This window comes from Archocentrus centrarchus, chromosome 22 (genome assembly GCF_007364275.1).
Source record: "Archocentrus centrarchus isolate MPI-CPG fArcCen1 chromosome 22, fArcCen1, whole genome shotgun sequence".
Taxonomy (NCBI): domain Eukaryota; kingdom Metazoa; phylum Chordata; class Actinopteri; order Cichliformes; family Cichlidae; genus Archocentrus; species Archocentrus centrarchus.
In genome coordinates this window covers 11,447,628-11,463,698 of record NC_044367.1, presented here as the reverse complement: position 1 = coordinate 11,463,698, position 16,071 = coordinate 11,447,628, and the positions used below count along the sequence as shown (strand labels likewise).

At 41.5% G+C, this 16,071-nt stretch overlaps 2 protein-coding genes across 2 annotated transcripts; one reads left to right on the top strand and one right to left on the bottom strand.

Moving 5' to 3' along the window:
• Positions 1-467: 467 nt before the first annotated feature.
• tmem179ab (transmembrane protein 179a, genome duplicate B) lies at positions 468-3,277 on the top strand. The gene is made up of 4 exons (XM_030718775.1): positions 468-820; positions 1,303-1,440; positions 1,522-1,600; positions 1,686-3,277. Exons 1-4 carry the CDS (start codon positions 519-521, stop codon positions 1,857-1,859), a joined length of 693 nt encoding a protein of 230 aa, XP_030574635.1. The 5' UTR covers positions 468-518; the 3' UTR covers positions 1,860-3,277.
• c22h14orf180 (chromosome 22 C14orf180 homolog) lies at positions 3,266-15,794 on the bottom strand. The gene is made up of 9 exons (XM_030718774.1): positions 15,399-15,794; positions 14,565-14,595; positions 10,573-10,659; positions 9,169-9,289; positions 7,191-7,221; positions 6,998-7,106; positions 5,746-5,909; positions 5,461-5,593; positions 3,266-4,565 (listed from the first exon to the last, which is right to left on the bottom strand). Exons 1-9 carry the CDS (start codon positions 15,549-15,551, stop codon positions 4,360-4,362), a joined length of 1,035 nt encoding a protein of 344 aa, XP_030574634.1. The 5' UTR covers positions 15,552-15,794; the 3' UTR covers positions 3,266-4,359.
• Positions 15,795-16,071: the final 277 nt, after the last annotated feature.

The following is a 16,071-nucleotide window of genomic DNA, read 5'->3' as shown; positions in this document are numbered from 1 at the left end:
TCAGGGGAAAATCGTGCTGTGAAACAAGTCATGCAGAATTTTACTTAATATCTGGAGGTCACAGAGTTTGGGGGGAAATGTGTAGAAAAAGTGTTCAATGGAAACAGAGGGCATGCTGCAGCCACAACTACCTGAGTCTTAGTTTTCAATATTTTTTCTTAAACAGCATCTGGCTTCAGTTCAATACTGGAGCTTAGAAAGGAATGGACAGGTGTTAAAATGTGTGACAATACGAGAACTTAACGATTATTTCTACCTAAAGGGGGGATAAAATTATTAAGGACTAAAAATGTCATAATTAACTGTTAAATGCCTAAGCTGTTGTGAATAGGAATACTAGTAGGGAAGGATTTCGCCACAGTTTGGACGTAGATAAGATGGAGAGCCCCGAAGGCCTCTGCCTGCTCATTAATTTGCAGCAAAGCATCGTCGGATGCTGCGCCTCCGCTCGTCGCCGTCTCCACTGCGCAGCCGCAGTTGCTCCAGGACGCTGAGTACAGAGCAGGGAAGACAGAAAAATGGCCCTCGACAATTTGATTTTCGCCCAGTGCATCCTTTATTTTTTAGCTTTCGTTTTCGGTTTTATCGCCGTGGTGCCTCTGTCTGAAAACACGGAGGATTTCGGAGGCAAATGCCTGCTGTTCACGCGGGGTATGTGGCAAAATGAGAACATCACTGTGTCGAAGCAGCGCTTCATCGTGGAAGAGTGGGGACCCGAGTCCTCCTGCAGCTTCATCACTTTTGTCGGGATAGCGTCCCTCATCCTGTCCGCAGTGCAAGCGTGGAGGCTGCTGTTCTTTCTGTGCAAAGGACACGACGAGTGAGTGAGCATACACTTGTGCCCCTTCCTTCAACATTCAGTAGAAGCTCCTTTGAAAGCTCAGTGGAGCAACACCACTTCAACGGTCTGAGTGTAAAATGTGCCATTTCTGTCCATCTCCCACGCCCTTGTTCGCGCACTGTTTTGTCAATTTCATAGCCTGCATGCATTATACTCTATAGTATAGCTAATAGAAATAGCCACAGAAGCATCCTATAAAATGTCTAGTCACTGTCATCTCCAAAAGATGGGGGAATACTCATTTTTAAACAAAAACCAGAGCCTGTGTTTCACGTACTGTTTTATGTGACATCCACGCAGCTGTACAGCATGTGTCATTATCTTGATGTGCGATTGAAAGACTTAATCATCAGTGCAAGACACATTATGCAGAATAACAGGCCTCTGTTTCAGTTTTGTAAGAAAAGGAGGACATTAAAACAGTTTTGTCTGCTCAAATTCTCTGTTTTGTTTGCCTGCAGCTCCATCTTCAATGCCTTCCTCAACCTGCTCATTAGCTCCTTGGTGGTGTTCACAGTCTTCCTGTCCAGCACCATCGTTAGTGTGGGCTTCAACCTGTGGTGTGAAGCCATCACAGAGGGTGGGACTATGCCCAGAAGGTGAGAGAGGAGCGCAGACATTCTATATATCTATCAGATGATGCCATGATCTAGTCCCTCTAAATGCCAGTTTCTGTTTAGCTGTGAAGACATGCAGGACACTGATCTAGAACTGGGCCTGGACAACTCTGCTTTCTATGACCAGTTTGCTATAGCTCAGGTAAACATGCTTTCCCATTAGCATACAGGCAGTATAACAAATTTAGCAGTCTGAGTCATTGTAATGATCATTTTTCCTCTTTCAGTTCGGGCTGTGGGCTGCCTGGCTCACCTGGCTCGGTATCACTGTGATGGCTTTTCTGAAGGTCTACCACAACTACAGACAAGAGGACCTGCTCGACACCCTCATCCACGAAAAGGACCTGCTGCTCGGCCGCTCTTCACGCCGCTGCTCTGACCTCAAGACCGGCCTGATCTAGAAATCAGGAAGACCCACAAACGCACACATTCATTCACAGTCAACTGTATAGTCCTCTTGCCTGCTATGACAAACACGAGTATTCGCCTGTGTAGACAATCAACGTCAATTGGCTTTTGCTCCCCTTAGATAAATTAAATCAAATGGACAGTTTTAGCTTTGTTTTCCAGAAGTAAATAATTTACCTAAAAAAAATAATCCAGATATTTTAAAATCCAGAAATGGTTGTTAACCTTTCCTGCTTTATTGCTATAATTCATACCCTATTCAACCCCAGCCAAGCTTTTATAGTATTAATAATTTTTAAGCAAAAATTACACCCATCTTTTAGCAAGTATACATTTCTATTTAGTGATAACAGTATTAATGGTTTGGACAGTTTGGCCAGTGGATCTTGTCCTTGTGAAATTTCTGCATGGATCTAATGCATGAAAATTTTTCTTGGGTGGTTTTTTTTTAGATATAAAGGAGCTATTTTGTTTGGGTTTTTTTTTTTTTCCAACAATAAATGTGTTCCTGACATAGGTTTTTATTTTTAACTGCTAGGATGCACAGTGCGTCTTGGCGCAGTGAGAACTGCATGCTCCGGCAAAGTTAAATGATGTGTGCTTTTGCAGTGTCTTTACACATTTATCAGCAGCTACAAAAGGCAAAAAGAAGACAAATCGCAGCTCTACACATTCGTGTATTCGGCAGGCAATCTAAAAGGCTTTTAGCAATCTGTGTGAGATAAGAAAACAGATCCTATCTTGTGCCATTTAGCAACTCAGGCTTCTTCTGCACACTTTATAGGCTATAAACCAATATACTCTATTACTGTGAATAGACACACACAAATATACCTGCATGCATCTCTCTCCCTGTTACATCCCACGCTCACTTATTGTCAGAGGTCACAGGAAGAAAGCGAGCCGGCTGCTTCACTTTGATAGGCAATGACAGTTTTTATTTCAAAAACGACTGAAAAAAAAAAACAGTAGGAACTAAGAAAACCCTCCAGAAAGGCACTTCTTTCAAAGTGACTGTAGATGTTTGAACAGCAGTGAAATGCAGCTTTAAGCTAAATGTGCATATACAGGACATGAGCTCACTGGGTATTGTTTTATTGCTAATGACAATTTAGTTTGACAGTACAGAGTCAAAAGTGTTCCTTTTCTTCAGTACATCTGTTATCAGCCATATGTATTGCTTTGACAGTCAAATGTGAGATCTCCAAAATCAAAACTCGTTTTTTTTGAGTTCCCTGAAACCTGTTGTAAAGGTGTTTTAATGGAATATATGTGATGTGTGTTATTGCTCATAATGAGAGGTATGTGGGATGTGCATCACTGTGCCCTTTGATTCCTATACTCCATTTGTGTGGTGATTTGGCTGTTGGAATTTTACTTGCTTCATTTGATAAAGGGACTCATGCAATAACATCCGGTTCTGTTATGTTTCTGTGTTTGGCCTCGAAAATAGCAGTGACAATTTCACGTATTGCAAATATCTGTTTAACCCACACACTTCCATACACTTGACATCAGAATTAAAAACCTGAATGTTTCATTTAAATAGAAATGCTACAGATAACAAAAAGTAAAAAAAAAAAAAAAAAGAAACACAAAAAAAGTCTTTATAACCAGAAGTCCGATAGTTGCGTAGAAGCAGATATACAATAGAGAAGAATCAGTAACATTTAGGATAAAGTATTTTTGTGGGATTCAGGCAGTTATAAAGAGGAACAGTGTCAAAAGCACAAGCATTAGTTCAGGTTGAGTATATTCTCTTTCATGAACGATTATATTGTGCTGCAGATTTTAATCCTCTGTGAAACTAGCAATCAGCTGACAGACGACCAGACAGTTGGAAAAGAAGGTGTTTTCATGTCTTAAGTCATTTTGTGAAGTGATGCAGCCCTGTGTTTGTCTTTCAGACCATCAAACACACATTCATGCCTCCATCTACCTACTCTCACTGTGCCAATCGGATGTGCCAATCAAAGCCTTCCCCGAATCTCTCTACATTCATTTATGTGCAATTACAAGGCTAAATGCTGTGATAGTCCTTAGTATATTGAGCCATATATACACATTCATTTCTGTGTAATATCTGGTATACACAAATCATGTACTGTAACAAAATAAATATTTGCATTCCACAGAAACATTCACTCACAGACAGCCTGTGACATGAACTGAAAAATCACATGGTTGAAGGGATTATGTGAGTGTTGCTTGTGAGCGTCAACATTGCAGATGTGCAAAATGCCATTACAACTGAAATATGGAGTGGCATGCTCACCACCTTTAGTACATATATACATACAGACATGGAAGCTACATATTTCTGGGATTAAATATTTTCCCTTTTTAATGGTGAGAGTGGAGCAAAACCGTAGACCGTAGAGCCTTGCCAAATGGCTGAGGTGTTTGTAGGCCTGGGCACCTTCAAAGATAGGAAAAAGAGGGGTCTAAAAAAAATAAAGGAGGCTCCATGACTCCACCTGTGGTTGATAACAGTCACTGCATTGTCAACCATATCCAGCAGCCCCACAGAAGCTGTTTCATATGCAGCAGGTACACAGCCAAAGCGGCCTCCAGCTCTTCGCACACTCGCTGTGGGCGTCGACGGTCTGTGCAGTACATGGCAACACCCAGGAATGACATCAGCAGGAAGAGGCAGGTGAACAGGGCAAGGTGGGGGCGGGATGGTGTAGTCTCATAGGCTGCATGGAGTAAAAAAAAAAAGACCAGTTTTCCACAGTTTTGATTTGTAAATGATGAGCATTTGAATTGCATACATCTTTTTTTTTCCTTTTGAGGCAAGTGTCCTGTTTCAGAGGATTGCTTTGTAGATTTGTTATAGATTAGTTAAGCTTAGTCACATAAAACTTTGGTGTTTCAGACACTGTTAAACAGGCAGTGACAGTGATAGGCTTTTCTACAGGTCCAGCAGGCTCGTTGCTCTTAATGAGTGCGGTGTCGACACTCTCTTGTGCACATAAATGTAGTTATTTTTTCAGACAGACTTACCACCTATACAGTCACAATAAGGAATGTCTGTGAAACCAAAAGAAAAGAGGTCGAGGTCAGTCAGTCGGTGAGAGCTGACCTCCATGATGTGCAGCAGCTACGAACCAGCTGCTGTGCCCTTCCAGTCTCCACTATCTCTCCTGAACAGTCTCCATAGTGCCTCATTTGCATGCATAATTAATTAAAAAGAGTAAATCACTTGCTTATGCGTGGATGTCTCTCAGCATTACGTTATTGTTAAGTAGTAAAGAATCCCCAAATGACAGAAGTTTACGATGTAATTTCAGGTTGTTTTAATACATGTTGCGTTCTGTCTTTAATATGAATTGCAAAGCATGCACGGCTGTGGGTTGAGGGTTCATATCCAAGCTGGCATAGCTCTAATTAATAACAATGAAAATTTCATTTAAACTGTCACTGGATTACTTTCCTAAGTTTGTGCAGTGACAGCTAACACAGGTAGGTTTTTAGAAAACACGTGAAATGATGAATTTGGTTGTGGTGTTAAAGCACCAGAGGGCAGCATGTTCTTTGCGGTTGCACAAACAATACTGAGCGGGCTCGACTCACTGTGAATTGTTTTCTTACCATGTACCGTGGTCTCGGGCTCCCTGAATCGAACCCTCCGCTCGCCTTTACGTCTGTGGTTCAGTTCTGTGTCTGGCCTGTAGTTGGAACTTGGCCTCTTAAGAATGGAGGTGGGGACTTTGATGTTGGTTAACTACATTAATATTATAAAATAAAATTCACGGTGAGTACATGCCAGCAACAAACAACTGGAACAGATCTGTTATAAACAAGCTGCCTCATATACTGTAAGACATAAATAAATTAGAATGACACCAACAAAATACCCCCAGGTGTTTTCCCTACCTTAGGTTTCAGTGTGTCCTCCTGATGGTGGTGGGTGTCCTTTCTGTGGCGTACCTCTGAGTGTTTCTCCCGGTGGGAATGAGGAAGACAGTTGACCGTGTCTCTGAGAGACTCTGCAGCAGCGAAGCGTTTGGACAGTGCAGACACACACTGACCCAGAGAGTCTATCAAGAAAACCATGACCATACAGTACATGAGTAAAGCTGCTTCACATTGGAGTCTACAGTCAAGACAGAGCAGAGCTCAAGCTGAACATGCAAATGAACAGCAGGCAAGACGCAAGTGTGTTAACTCTGTCCGCACCGGGAACAGTGCAGTTTAGCAGGTTTAAGTTACAAACACTGATGCAAAAGCATCCACCTCACTTTTTTCTTTTCTTTTATGTTTTCCAAGAATCTTTGCACTATAAAGCTAAATTATCAATTATATCAGGCCCTTGCTTCATAAGGTTTTTCACTTTTAGGGACACATGCAATTATCATTTCAACATATTACATTCTACAGTCAAGTCTAGATCAGCTTGAAAATACATGGAAGCAGTCTGCTAGCGGGGGGAAAGGGGGGGGTGACTGACCTACTTTATAGTGAAGGGTATGTAGGGGACATAGGCTGTAAACACTTACACCTGCCATCATAGTGCAGGTCAAAGAGGAGTTCTTTTTGCACAGTGCAAAATTAAATGTCACAAAAAGGTGCACAGATCCTTTAAGACAAGCTGAGGTGAAAAACAAGCAATTTGTAAAGTTTTTTTTCCCTTTATGTGGTCTATATACTCCTGTCTTTATGCAGCTGCTCTTGTTCAGCACTACAGTCTCTGTAAGCTGACTCAACAACAAACTGTTTCTACGGCTTGACAAAATACACAGTTCGGAGTCAGGTGAGGCAAACGTACACACGGTGCAACCAAAAACGACGGTCTCAAACTGTCACAACGCTTCTTTTCTTTATTGTCCTCTGCATAAAACACACTGCTGTGTCCAACATGATTGCAAATTTTAATTAGCATTTTCATGGGATGATGTGGTGCTGTGTGCTCTCATAAAACAGGAATATGATACAATAACATCTGTGGGATTAATATCTTAAGATGGTGAGGTCTCCACCCTTATACTATATACTACTTTCTGACTCATACACCCATGTTTGTTTTCACCATTTTTTTATGTGCATACAGTAAATCCCTGCGTCATACCATTACTTTAGAGGGACTGTAGTGTTTGCTCTGTATTATGCAACCTAGGTGAGCCTTTACCTGAATACTCGGTCTTGCCAATTTCAGCATAGACAGTTGCCATGAGCTCCAGACTTCTAGCTGTAATTGGATGGTCATTTCCAAAAGCCCTCTGGTGAATCTTTGTAGCCTAAAAAAAAAAAGACACATGTCATTTTAAAGCTTATAAAAGAGTTATAATATTGTATTTGTTCAAAAATCTGAATTTACATACCTTACCGCTGTATTCTAGGGCAAGATGAGGCCTAAAAGGAAATAAAAATACACAAATGAACAAATGACAGTTCTTTTTTTTTAAATAAATGTTTTCTGTATAGTATATTAATAATGGATGATCTAGAATTAGCAAACAATAACTAGCCGCACATTTTTCTTCTATTACAAAACATAAATATGTTAAGGGTAAATATTTCCAGAGACAAAGATACCAGACCAGAATGAAGCATAAAGGTATGTGCTTCATTATCAGGGGAGCATATCAGTTTCTGTGTTTGCAGCACATCAGCATGACAAATCTAAACACACGTATGCTGTGATTGGACACGGACAGCAGCGCTGCCGGTGCTCAGGTATGTTATGGAGGAAGTGGAAACCTTGTTTATCTGCCAGCGTTGCCTTCCACTGTCTATTCTCAGGGTGAATTACAGAGGACATGGTGCTTCCAGGTTAGTTTACCATCTCCCGCCCCTCTACCTCTCTTCTGCTTAGTGTTAAGCTAGGCGAACACGATGGGTTTCATTGAAGATCTGCCAGCTGTTCCACTCATATCGGCCCTGAAAAGCCTGCCAAGGACATTCGTCACTCTAACACCCTCACGTGTGCCTATAGCTGTACAGCAAGCTCTGAGCAAGCTCTGTTTAGTGTGACAGATGTCAGCTTTGCTGTTCCAAACCCATACTTTCCTTCAATTAGTAATGGTCAGGTGTCAGTTTGCAAAGGTCTTTTTCTGGGGGATACACGATCAGCAAAGACAGAAAAGCCCTTCACTGGCTCAAAGGACTTCCTATGACATTGTTGAAAGATTTAATAAGAATTACAACTTCCTGTCTGCAAGAAGGAAGATCTGAGGCTTATGGCGGGTGGGCGCAGTAATGGGTTTTTGGTCATTATGGCATTGTGCCTACTCAGAGAAACCAGGGTCACTTTCTGTTCAGTTTCTGATTGTTTTGTTCAACCTTTATAGTCTTTTCAGGGCATATTTGTGAAATCTGCAAAGAGACCATCAAAGAGCAGAATTTAATTCCTACCAGAAACCCAAGCCTCTACAGCCAAGCACAATCAGTACCATCTCATTTAACTTTAACTACTGTATGCTCCTTTCATTAATGAAGCAGTGTAACCAGCCCTCCACCGAGAACACCTTCCACCCTCTGCCACCCTCTCCGGCAATCAGGTTAAATGGCCTAATCCCAACAATGAAAACAGAGGCAGAGAAAATGGGTGCATTCTGTGGCCTAACAAAGTACCCCTGCAACAGGAGACACCAGATCCAGTTAAAGTGTTCCTCCTGTAACACTCACAGAGTGTGTGGTGTCTTTTTTTTTTCTCTACATCTACATGAAAATTTGACTATTGCTTAAAAGGGTTGAAGCTGGGCTTTCTCTGGTTGAAAGGATTTCCAGAAATTTGCAGAAAGGTGAATGTGTATGTGCAAATAGACACGGCTGTGCGCATTTTCATAAAGATTTAGCGATAACAGCAACGACTACTTACATAACCTTTGGAAAACACAAAATTTTGAGAAGCGACAGTAATTTAGTCCTTTAAGTTTAAATTTTTAAGATGATGATTTCACTTCATAAATAAGTGGTTATTCATAATTATGTGCTGCACGGATGTTTGTGTAATAAAATGGATAACAGAAACAAAGGCAACACATAGTTTACTTTGTTTTATCTAAACCAGCACCCATTTTTTCAGCTCTGTAAGGCAATGATGGACAAAATATGACAGAATACAAACACACACACACACACACACACACACACACACACACACACACACACACACACACACACACACACACACACACACACACACACACACACACATGCTTACACTATGTTGTAGGTGATAAAACAAGTTATAAAAATGAATTTATTTAACCCAGAGAGGCCTGAACGTAGCAGAACATGTAACACTCCATTAATTGCAGCAGAATGGAAGCTTTGACAGGACACAGTTTTACCTACTGTTTGCTCATGATGCAGAGCTGAGCCAGCCGTTCGAGGTGCTGTGCCTGGGAGGCCTGCTCCGAAAGTTCTTCTGGGGTTGTCCATGCTGCAGATCCCAGTGTCGCCTCCTCTTGAGGCCCTGTTACACAAACACAGGGCATGGAATCACAGCCAAATCGACAATGCAACACTCAGTCTTTCGAGCTAACCTTCCTCCTCACTACTCTCCTCTTCCACTGAAGAGTTTATAAACTAAACCCCCAGAAGCCTGGGTATCTGGCTGTATCAACCTGTCTGGCACAGCTGTGGAGCCAACTGAGGACGGGAGACAAGAGAGATAAGGGCAGGAGAGAGCAGATAAGGGAGTCAAACAACACACTCGCCACGCCCCCTGGAGCATTGAGACGCACACAGTGACACACCACCAACAGTATGCAAGTACTGTACACACCAAGTACACCAAGTTTGTTTTGTAATTCATAACACATCCAAATGCAAATAAATCATTGACTTTAGTTTGTATTACATAAATGACGAAATGACAATTACGTTGGGGAGGGAAATAGAGAAAAGGGCACATTTTTGAAAGACGCTGGGGAGGAAAAGAAAGCTGTAAGCTGTAGCTATACTGCCAGCTCTGCCCCAGAGACGTCCAGCATTCAATCTGAGTGAGTGCTGATTCAGGAGCTTCAGTATTCTGTAGTGACACACAGCTCGTAATGAGAAAGTGTGGCCATTTGTCTTCTGCTCTGTCCCCGATCTCCTCCACTGTGCCCATGCTACACTGCGCTGCTGCCTCAGCAGCAGACAGAGAGGCAGGCGTCTGGAGCAGCAGGTGATAAATGAATGGCCTTGCTGTGAATGCTCGCATAAAGCTCCACCAGGTATATTGTAAGCAAAGATGGAGTTGGGTAAAATGCGATGTCATCTCATATTGCATTAACAACAACCAAAAAAATGAATAAAATTTTGTTTATTGACCAAAAGTTAAGAGAAAATTGTGATCTGATGATTAATTGTTGTGAAATCACCAGGAAAATGCCCTTAAAGCAACTGATCCAATCAAATCCAAGTAAACCACTTATTTATTTCTAGCATTCAGGCAAGCAAGCATTATACAATTGTATGTTTTTTTTTTTTTAATGGAGAAACTTAATGACAAATTTTGTGCAGTGTCCACAAGACTCCCCAAAAAGGTTTAGAAACTCACTGGAAACAATTCACTGAAAGAACAGCATGTTTATTTTACATGTGAGCACTGCCAGATGACGTGATTTTCAGAGAAATTTAAATTCTTAGAAACCATGAGGACATGCCAAAGCCAAACACCGATAGAAAGTACACACTCTACGGGACATTTTACGTGTTTTCAGAAATATTCCCAGAAGTATTCCTTGATAGCATAATGTGAAAAGTACTCGCCTGTGCTCCCCTGAAGAGCGGTGAGCTCGATCAATGCCACTTCATAGAACATTTTTTCAGCCTGGATGAACTGGAGGGCCTTTCCATCTGTTTATATGGGTGAAGGATCAGTCTCGGGTATCAGCGGAATTATAGGCAGTTGTTGAAGTTAAAAATAGCCTTTGCTGCCCAGCTCATAGACAACACACTTTTGTTGCTGCACGTGAGAACAAACCTATGGGCAAACACGGTATACAGTAATCCAAAACACACTGTAGATTAGAGGTCAGTAACTTTTCTGTGAGTACCTACTCTTTCTGTGTTTTTGTGGGCCAAATACATTTCACACATTGACTCTTATAATATAGACATATTGTTTTACAACTCATATTTCAATCTATTACATTCCTCAGTCATTTTGTTTTGTCTATATGCTTTGTACGTGATGTTTTGGGCTGATCTGATTTGGGCAGTTTTTTTTGTTTCCATGAAAAGACGCTCTATTTTAAGCGTCCTAAAAATAGCTCACTCGAAACATTCTGTGCACTTGGTTTTTGTTCCACTGTAAAACGACACCACTGATGTTTGTCAGGTGAGTTTAAAGACCAATTGGGATGGAGGAGGCTTAAAATAAACACGACCGTGGCTGTTTAAACGTCCTACTTAACACAAGATTACTCGTGTGGCTCTTTTCATCACTGCTGTGAGGGTCTATGCCAATAAATGCTTGACGTATAGTGTTTGTCATAGAATATATGACAAACAAAACTGAGAATTGAGAACTTTTGCAATAATTGGCGTCCACACTCCAAGAACTATTAAGCTTAGAACTTACAGCCACAATGGCTGGTATTCTTCATTTTGTTGATAGAATAATTTTTAGTGCTGCACACTAATGTGAGAACATATAAGCCAAGACATAAACAGTACTGTACAAAAGTCTTGTGTCTCCCCTCATTTCTTTTTATTTTCCTTCCAAGCAGCGAGACTTTCTTGTCATTTTTTAAAGTGGTCTTGAGCGACAGTTCTCCAGGCCACTTAACACCGACCTATGAATCATTCAAGTGTTGTGTCAACACAGAACACACAGCTTCGCAAAGAACCAATTTTAAATTGTAGCTTCAGGCTCTTTGTTACTAGCAGCCTGTTGAAAAAACACATTATTTGTACCCACTTCTTCTGGATGTAGTAAGTATGATACAAATTAAAGCTTATATATGGTAATTAATATTCACTTTTTTTTAAATTTATCAGAAGGTTCAATAAACACTCCATTTAAAAAAAATGTCAAACTTTCTGGCACTTATTTCATGGCTCAGGCTTTACAGGGCTACAAAACAGAAATAAATCCAACAAACTGACACAGTAGATTCATCTACTGTTTGCCTCATCAGAACTGGTCTCAGTGGAAGGGTGGCTGTCAAGAAGCCATTCTTAAGGAAGTGAAAAAGGGAGAAAAGGCTGAGGTATGCCAAGTTACACAAGAACTGAACTGAAAATCAGTGCAACAGGCTTCTTGGTTCAAATTGTCATCAATATGTACAGAGGAGGTCAGGAGAGAGGTACAACAGTGAGTGTCTACAGCCATCTGTAAAACATGGTGGAAGCTCGGTCATGGTTTGTGGCTGCATTTCAGCCAGTGCTGTTGGAGATCTTGTCAAAATTGATGCAATTATAAACAAAGAGAAGTGCCACCAATTTTTGATCCACCACGCAATACCCTCCACATGTTTGCACGTGTTTCAATAAATAGTTGCACCTCTTTCCTGTTTTCCTAGCAAAATATAAAGAAATGAAGGGTAGCTCAAGACTTTTGCACAGTCATGCGTTTACCAGGAAGTCAAAGACCTAGTACAATTAGAATCCTCAACAAAACAAAAGAACAGTTACTCAATGGATGGAGAAAAGATGTAAGAAAATGTGTACTCCTGATTCATAACAGGATGAGGGATAGTGAGAGATGAATTTTGAAATGCTTTTAGAGGAAGTACTTTTAAATAATTGATTGTGCTGTAAAGTAGGAAATAACATAGCAACTTATCCTGAAAACCAAGTTTTACAGGTCACTGGAAAATGATTATTGCTGTAGTGTTTTGCTTTGATCAAATTTTTGAGCAAATCTTGAGCTCTATTATAAGACAGTTAGAAAAACCAGTGACAGCTCCTGGGAGTCACCTGGCAGTGAGGGGAACAAGAACAGTTTCAGCTGGATCATCTGTGAGGGAGGATGAGGGGAACAGCCATCACCAAAGGTCACAGCACTACTTCTGTCTGCTATTTTTAGTCAGCTCGGACCACAGCAATGCAACAACAGGAACCTCATACAATGCTCTCCTGGGAATGACCTCCATTCTCTCATCTGTACACGCACACTCACACTCACACTGTAATTGGACTACAATCCAAAGCTTTGGCACCTTCAAAGGCATCTGCTCACACGTGCACTGACCTCAAGTACACAACCTATTTTAGTAGGTAGGAAACTGGAATTTCCAGTGGAAAGATACAGTAATGAAACCTCAAATATGACTAATTGTGATACAAAGTTTAGTCAAAGTTCCTACAGTTTCTTCATTGTCCTTTAGAAATCTGAAATCGGGATATAATTGAGGTTAAAGTCTACATGTCTGGCTCAGTATTATTTCCAACAAACGCATACATACATCAGTAACACTCATGAGCCAAAAGAGTTTTTGGCTTTGAAGAAAGGTCATTTGTGGACACTATCAGCATGGATAACAATACACCAGGCCTTAAGTAGCCATCGCACTGCCATGATGACCATCAAGCGCATCTAATATTTGTCTGGACTAAACCCAGCACAGCAGCAAGAAACCAGTACTGATAGATTGGTTTTCTTATCATGCTTTTGGTTAGAAATAACATATGAGAAAATGCTGCCAATCCCGTTCTCATACAACATTTGCGTGACACTGAAACGTTCCCACATCCTGCTCCCAGTTTGAGCAGACTGACCCTTCACCTCACCTCCCCAGAGGATATTCACAAATGCACCACAACATCACTGCTTCAGCTTCTGTGATTATCATGAAAATACTGAAAGAACTGACTAGCTGGAAGCAATTTAAATGGATTTAAATATCTTTAAAATATACTGAAACAGTTCTTACTGGATCATGGTTGCGATTATGTTATTTTGTGACTAAAATAACACTTTTTTAAAATTATTGCGTAAACTATTCCAGGCTGTTTCCGACCTACAACACTTGTAATCTCACATTAAACCAAAAGAATATGCTTCACATAATAAAACACCAAAATCTGACATGACACAACACATTACTCTTACTGAAAGAGTTTATTGCATGTCAAAAAATTTAACCCCATCTTGAAAGATCACCCTTGTAAGTAGATACCTTTCCATGCTGAGAGGGGCAAACTGTGATGGCTATTGACAAAGTGAAGCTCAGCAAATCGACCTATTTTGGAAAATGGACAGTGAGAGGTAGATCCCTGCTGGGGCAGATAACCTGAGCTGGCAAGTAAAGCGTTGGAGTGTCTCAGTAACAGAGGAGCCATGGAGGTAATATATCCCGAAATATAACACCTCTCTATTATCTCTCTGTCCTTTACAGCTATAGTTTATAGAAGCAGTGAAGTGGCAATGCACAGGCTCATCAGTGCAGATACAGGTTAATTAGTGCTTCCCCACTCTGTTGTGTGGAGATAAGAGCCTACAAATCCTCTTAAGAGACAGACACACAACCTGGGCTACACACAAAACATGTGGCATTTGGGGACAAATGAACTCACCCAAAGACATCCCCTCATCCTCTCTGCTTTACATTGCTTTCTATAAAGGGGCTACATGGTCCTTTGTGGTGGAATTTGCTAAGCCTGCCTCAGTGACAATCCTTTAAACATCAGGTTTACAGAGCCAAACAGCTAGTTTTATAGTTAGCTACTTGCTAGAGGCTTATAGGACAGGGACAGTTAAAGTGTCAGATGGAAAGCACAAACTGACTTTTCCTCATTTTGTTAGTAAAGGATACAATTCTTTTCAGTGATGAAGAGTTCTGCAATCTGTAAAGCATAAAAAAACAACCAAGGGACATGGTTAAATATTAAATAATTCAGTTCTAACATCACAGAGTGAGTATGCGCATGATGTCATGAGCTGTCAAAGCAAATAATCGCGCTCTGCTCACAGCACTGTTGGTCTGGTCAACATCATGCCATGCATTCCAAAGTTCTGGAGTAAAGGCCATGTTTTGACATCAGGGACATTCCTTCAGGAACTAGTAAAGAGAGTTAAAACTGTAGCTCTACCTTTGTGGGAGGGTCTTCTAAAGCAACCCCAGTGTTTAATCTGCTAAGACTGTGGCCTGGCTGCACAGAGCCCAAACACAATGCCTCTGATCTCAAGCATAGCCCACACACAATGAGGAAGACATTAACTGGATACTATACTATTACTATAGACTAACAGTGCTACTGCCTCTATAGTCTGTATTAGGTCTGAATTCAGCACCTCTCTTAGCAGCATGCACATCATCAGTTCTACTGGGACTAAATGATGTTCCAGTGTCAACACAGAGACACATGATGGACTGTGCTGTCAGATTTGACATTGAAAATGTTGAATGTGTCCTGTGTGCTGTGGTGTGCAATAATTTATGACGCTCAAAAGGAGAAGTGATGCAAATGTGTCTGTACAGCTGTGCAAATACACGGTGGAGCAGAATGCATGTGGATGCATGGAACACATATGTGCATTCATGTTGGCATGTGTGGAACACAAATAAAAACACACAGAAAGACAGCGTCCATGCATGGTTGTGTGAGACTTTGTGGGTGTGAGTATACCCAGTTCCCATCTGACTCACCTGGTGTAAGCAGTTGGGCAGAGAGGTGAAGCTCTGCACATGGTTCAGTCCCAACAGGCAGCTGAGGAAGCAGTGGAGGGCGGCCTGGTACTCCCCCTGCTGCTGGAGCTGCTGTCCCAGCTCAAACAGGCCCTCCCTCCCTCCGTTCAGCATCCCCAGTCCCAGCCAGAGTCAGCGTTGCCTCCCATCAGAGCTCCACCGGCCGAGGACAAACGTGCCTCCCCTCACCAGTCTACTGAAGCACCACAGGTAGAAAGAAACAGCCACGCAGTGAAATGTTTCAAAAATGCTGCTGCTCACATGAATAAGAACAGGAACGTGGCAGAAGGAGGACGGAGCAGTGCAGCTTCCTCTCAGTCTCGTCTGTGCACAGTAAGTCAAGGACAGGTTGTAAGGAGCAGTCTGAGGGAGTACTGGCGACTCACACAGAAAAGATCCATTCCCCTCCCTCCTCCTAGGCTGCACCAGGAAAGGAGGACAGAGGAAGTTGGAGAGTATTTGCTGTTTGAGTGGCAGCACTCTAAACCAATCCCTGCTCTAAACATGTACAGTAGCTCTGCTAGAGTGTGCCGAGCACACCGAGTCTCTCTCCAATCCTTGAGCAGGAAAACTGCAAAGATATATGTTTTGATGATGAAAAGCAAACATAGAAGCACATGTGATATTATATACT

Bases quoted from the DNA above. Each gene is read 5' to 3' on its own strand.
- c22h14orf180 (XM_030718774.1), bottom strand. From the start codon at position 15,551: ATGCTGAACGGAGGGAGGGAGGGCCTGTTTGAGCTGGGACAGCAGCTC. The intron at 5,594-5,745 runs GTAGGGAAAACA...ATATTAATGTAG, and splicing joins AGGACACACTGAAACCTAAG to TTAACCAACATCAAAGTCCC. The intron at 4,566-5,460 runs GTAAGAAAACAA...TACTCCATGCAG, and splicing joins GCCCGAGACCACGGTACATG to CCTATGAGACTACACCATCC.
- tmem179ab (XM_030718775.1), top strand. From the start codon at position 519: ATGGCCCTCGACAATTTGATTTTCGCCCAGTGCATCCTTTATTTTTTA. The intron at 1,441-1,521 runs GTGAGAGAGGAG...GTTTCTGTTTAG, and splicing joins GGTGGGACTATGCCCAGAAG to CTGTGAAGACATGCAGGACA. The intron at 1,601-1,685 runs GTAAACATGCTT...TTCCTCTTTCAG, and splicing joins ACCAGTTTGCTATAGCTCAG to TTCGGGCTGTGGGCTGCCTG.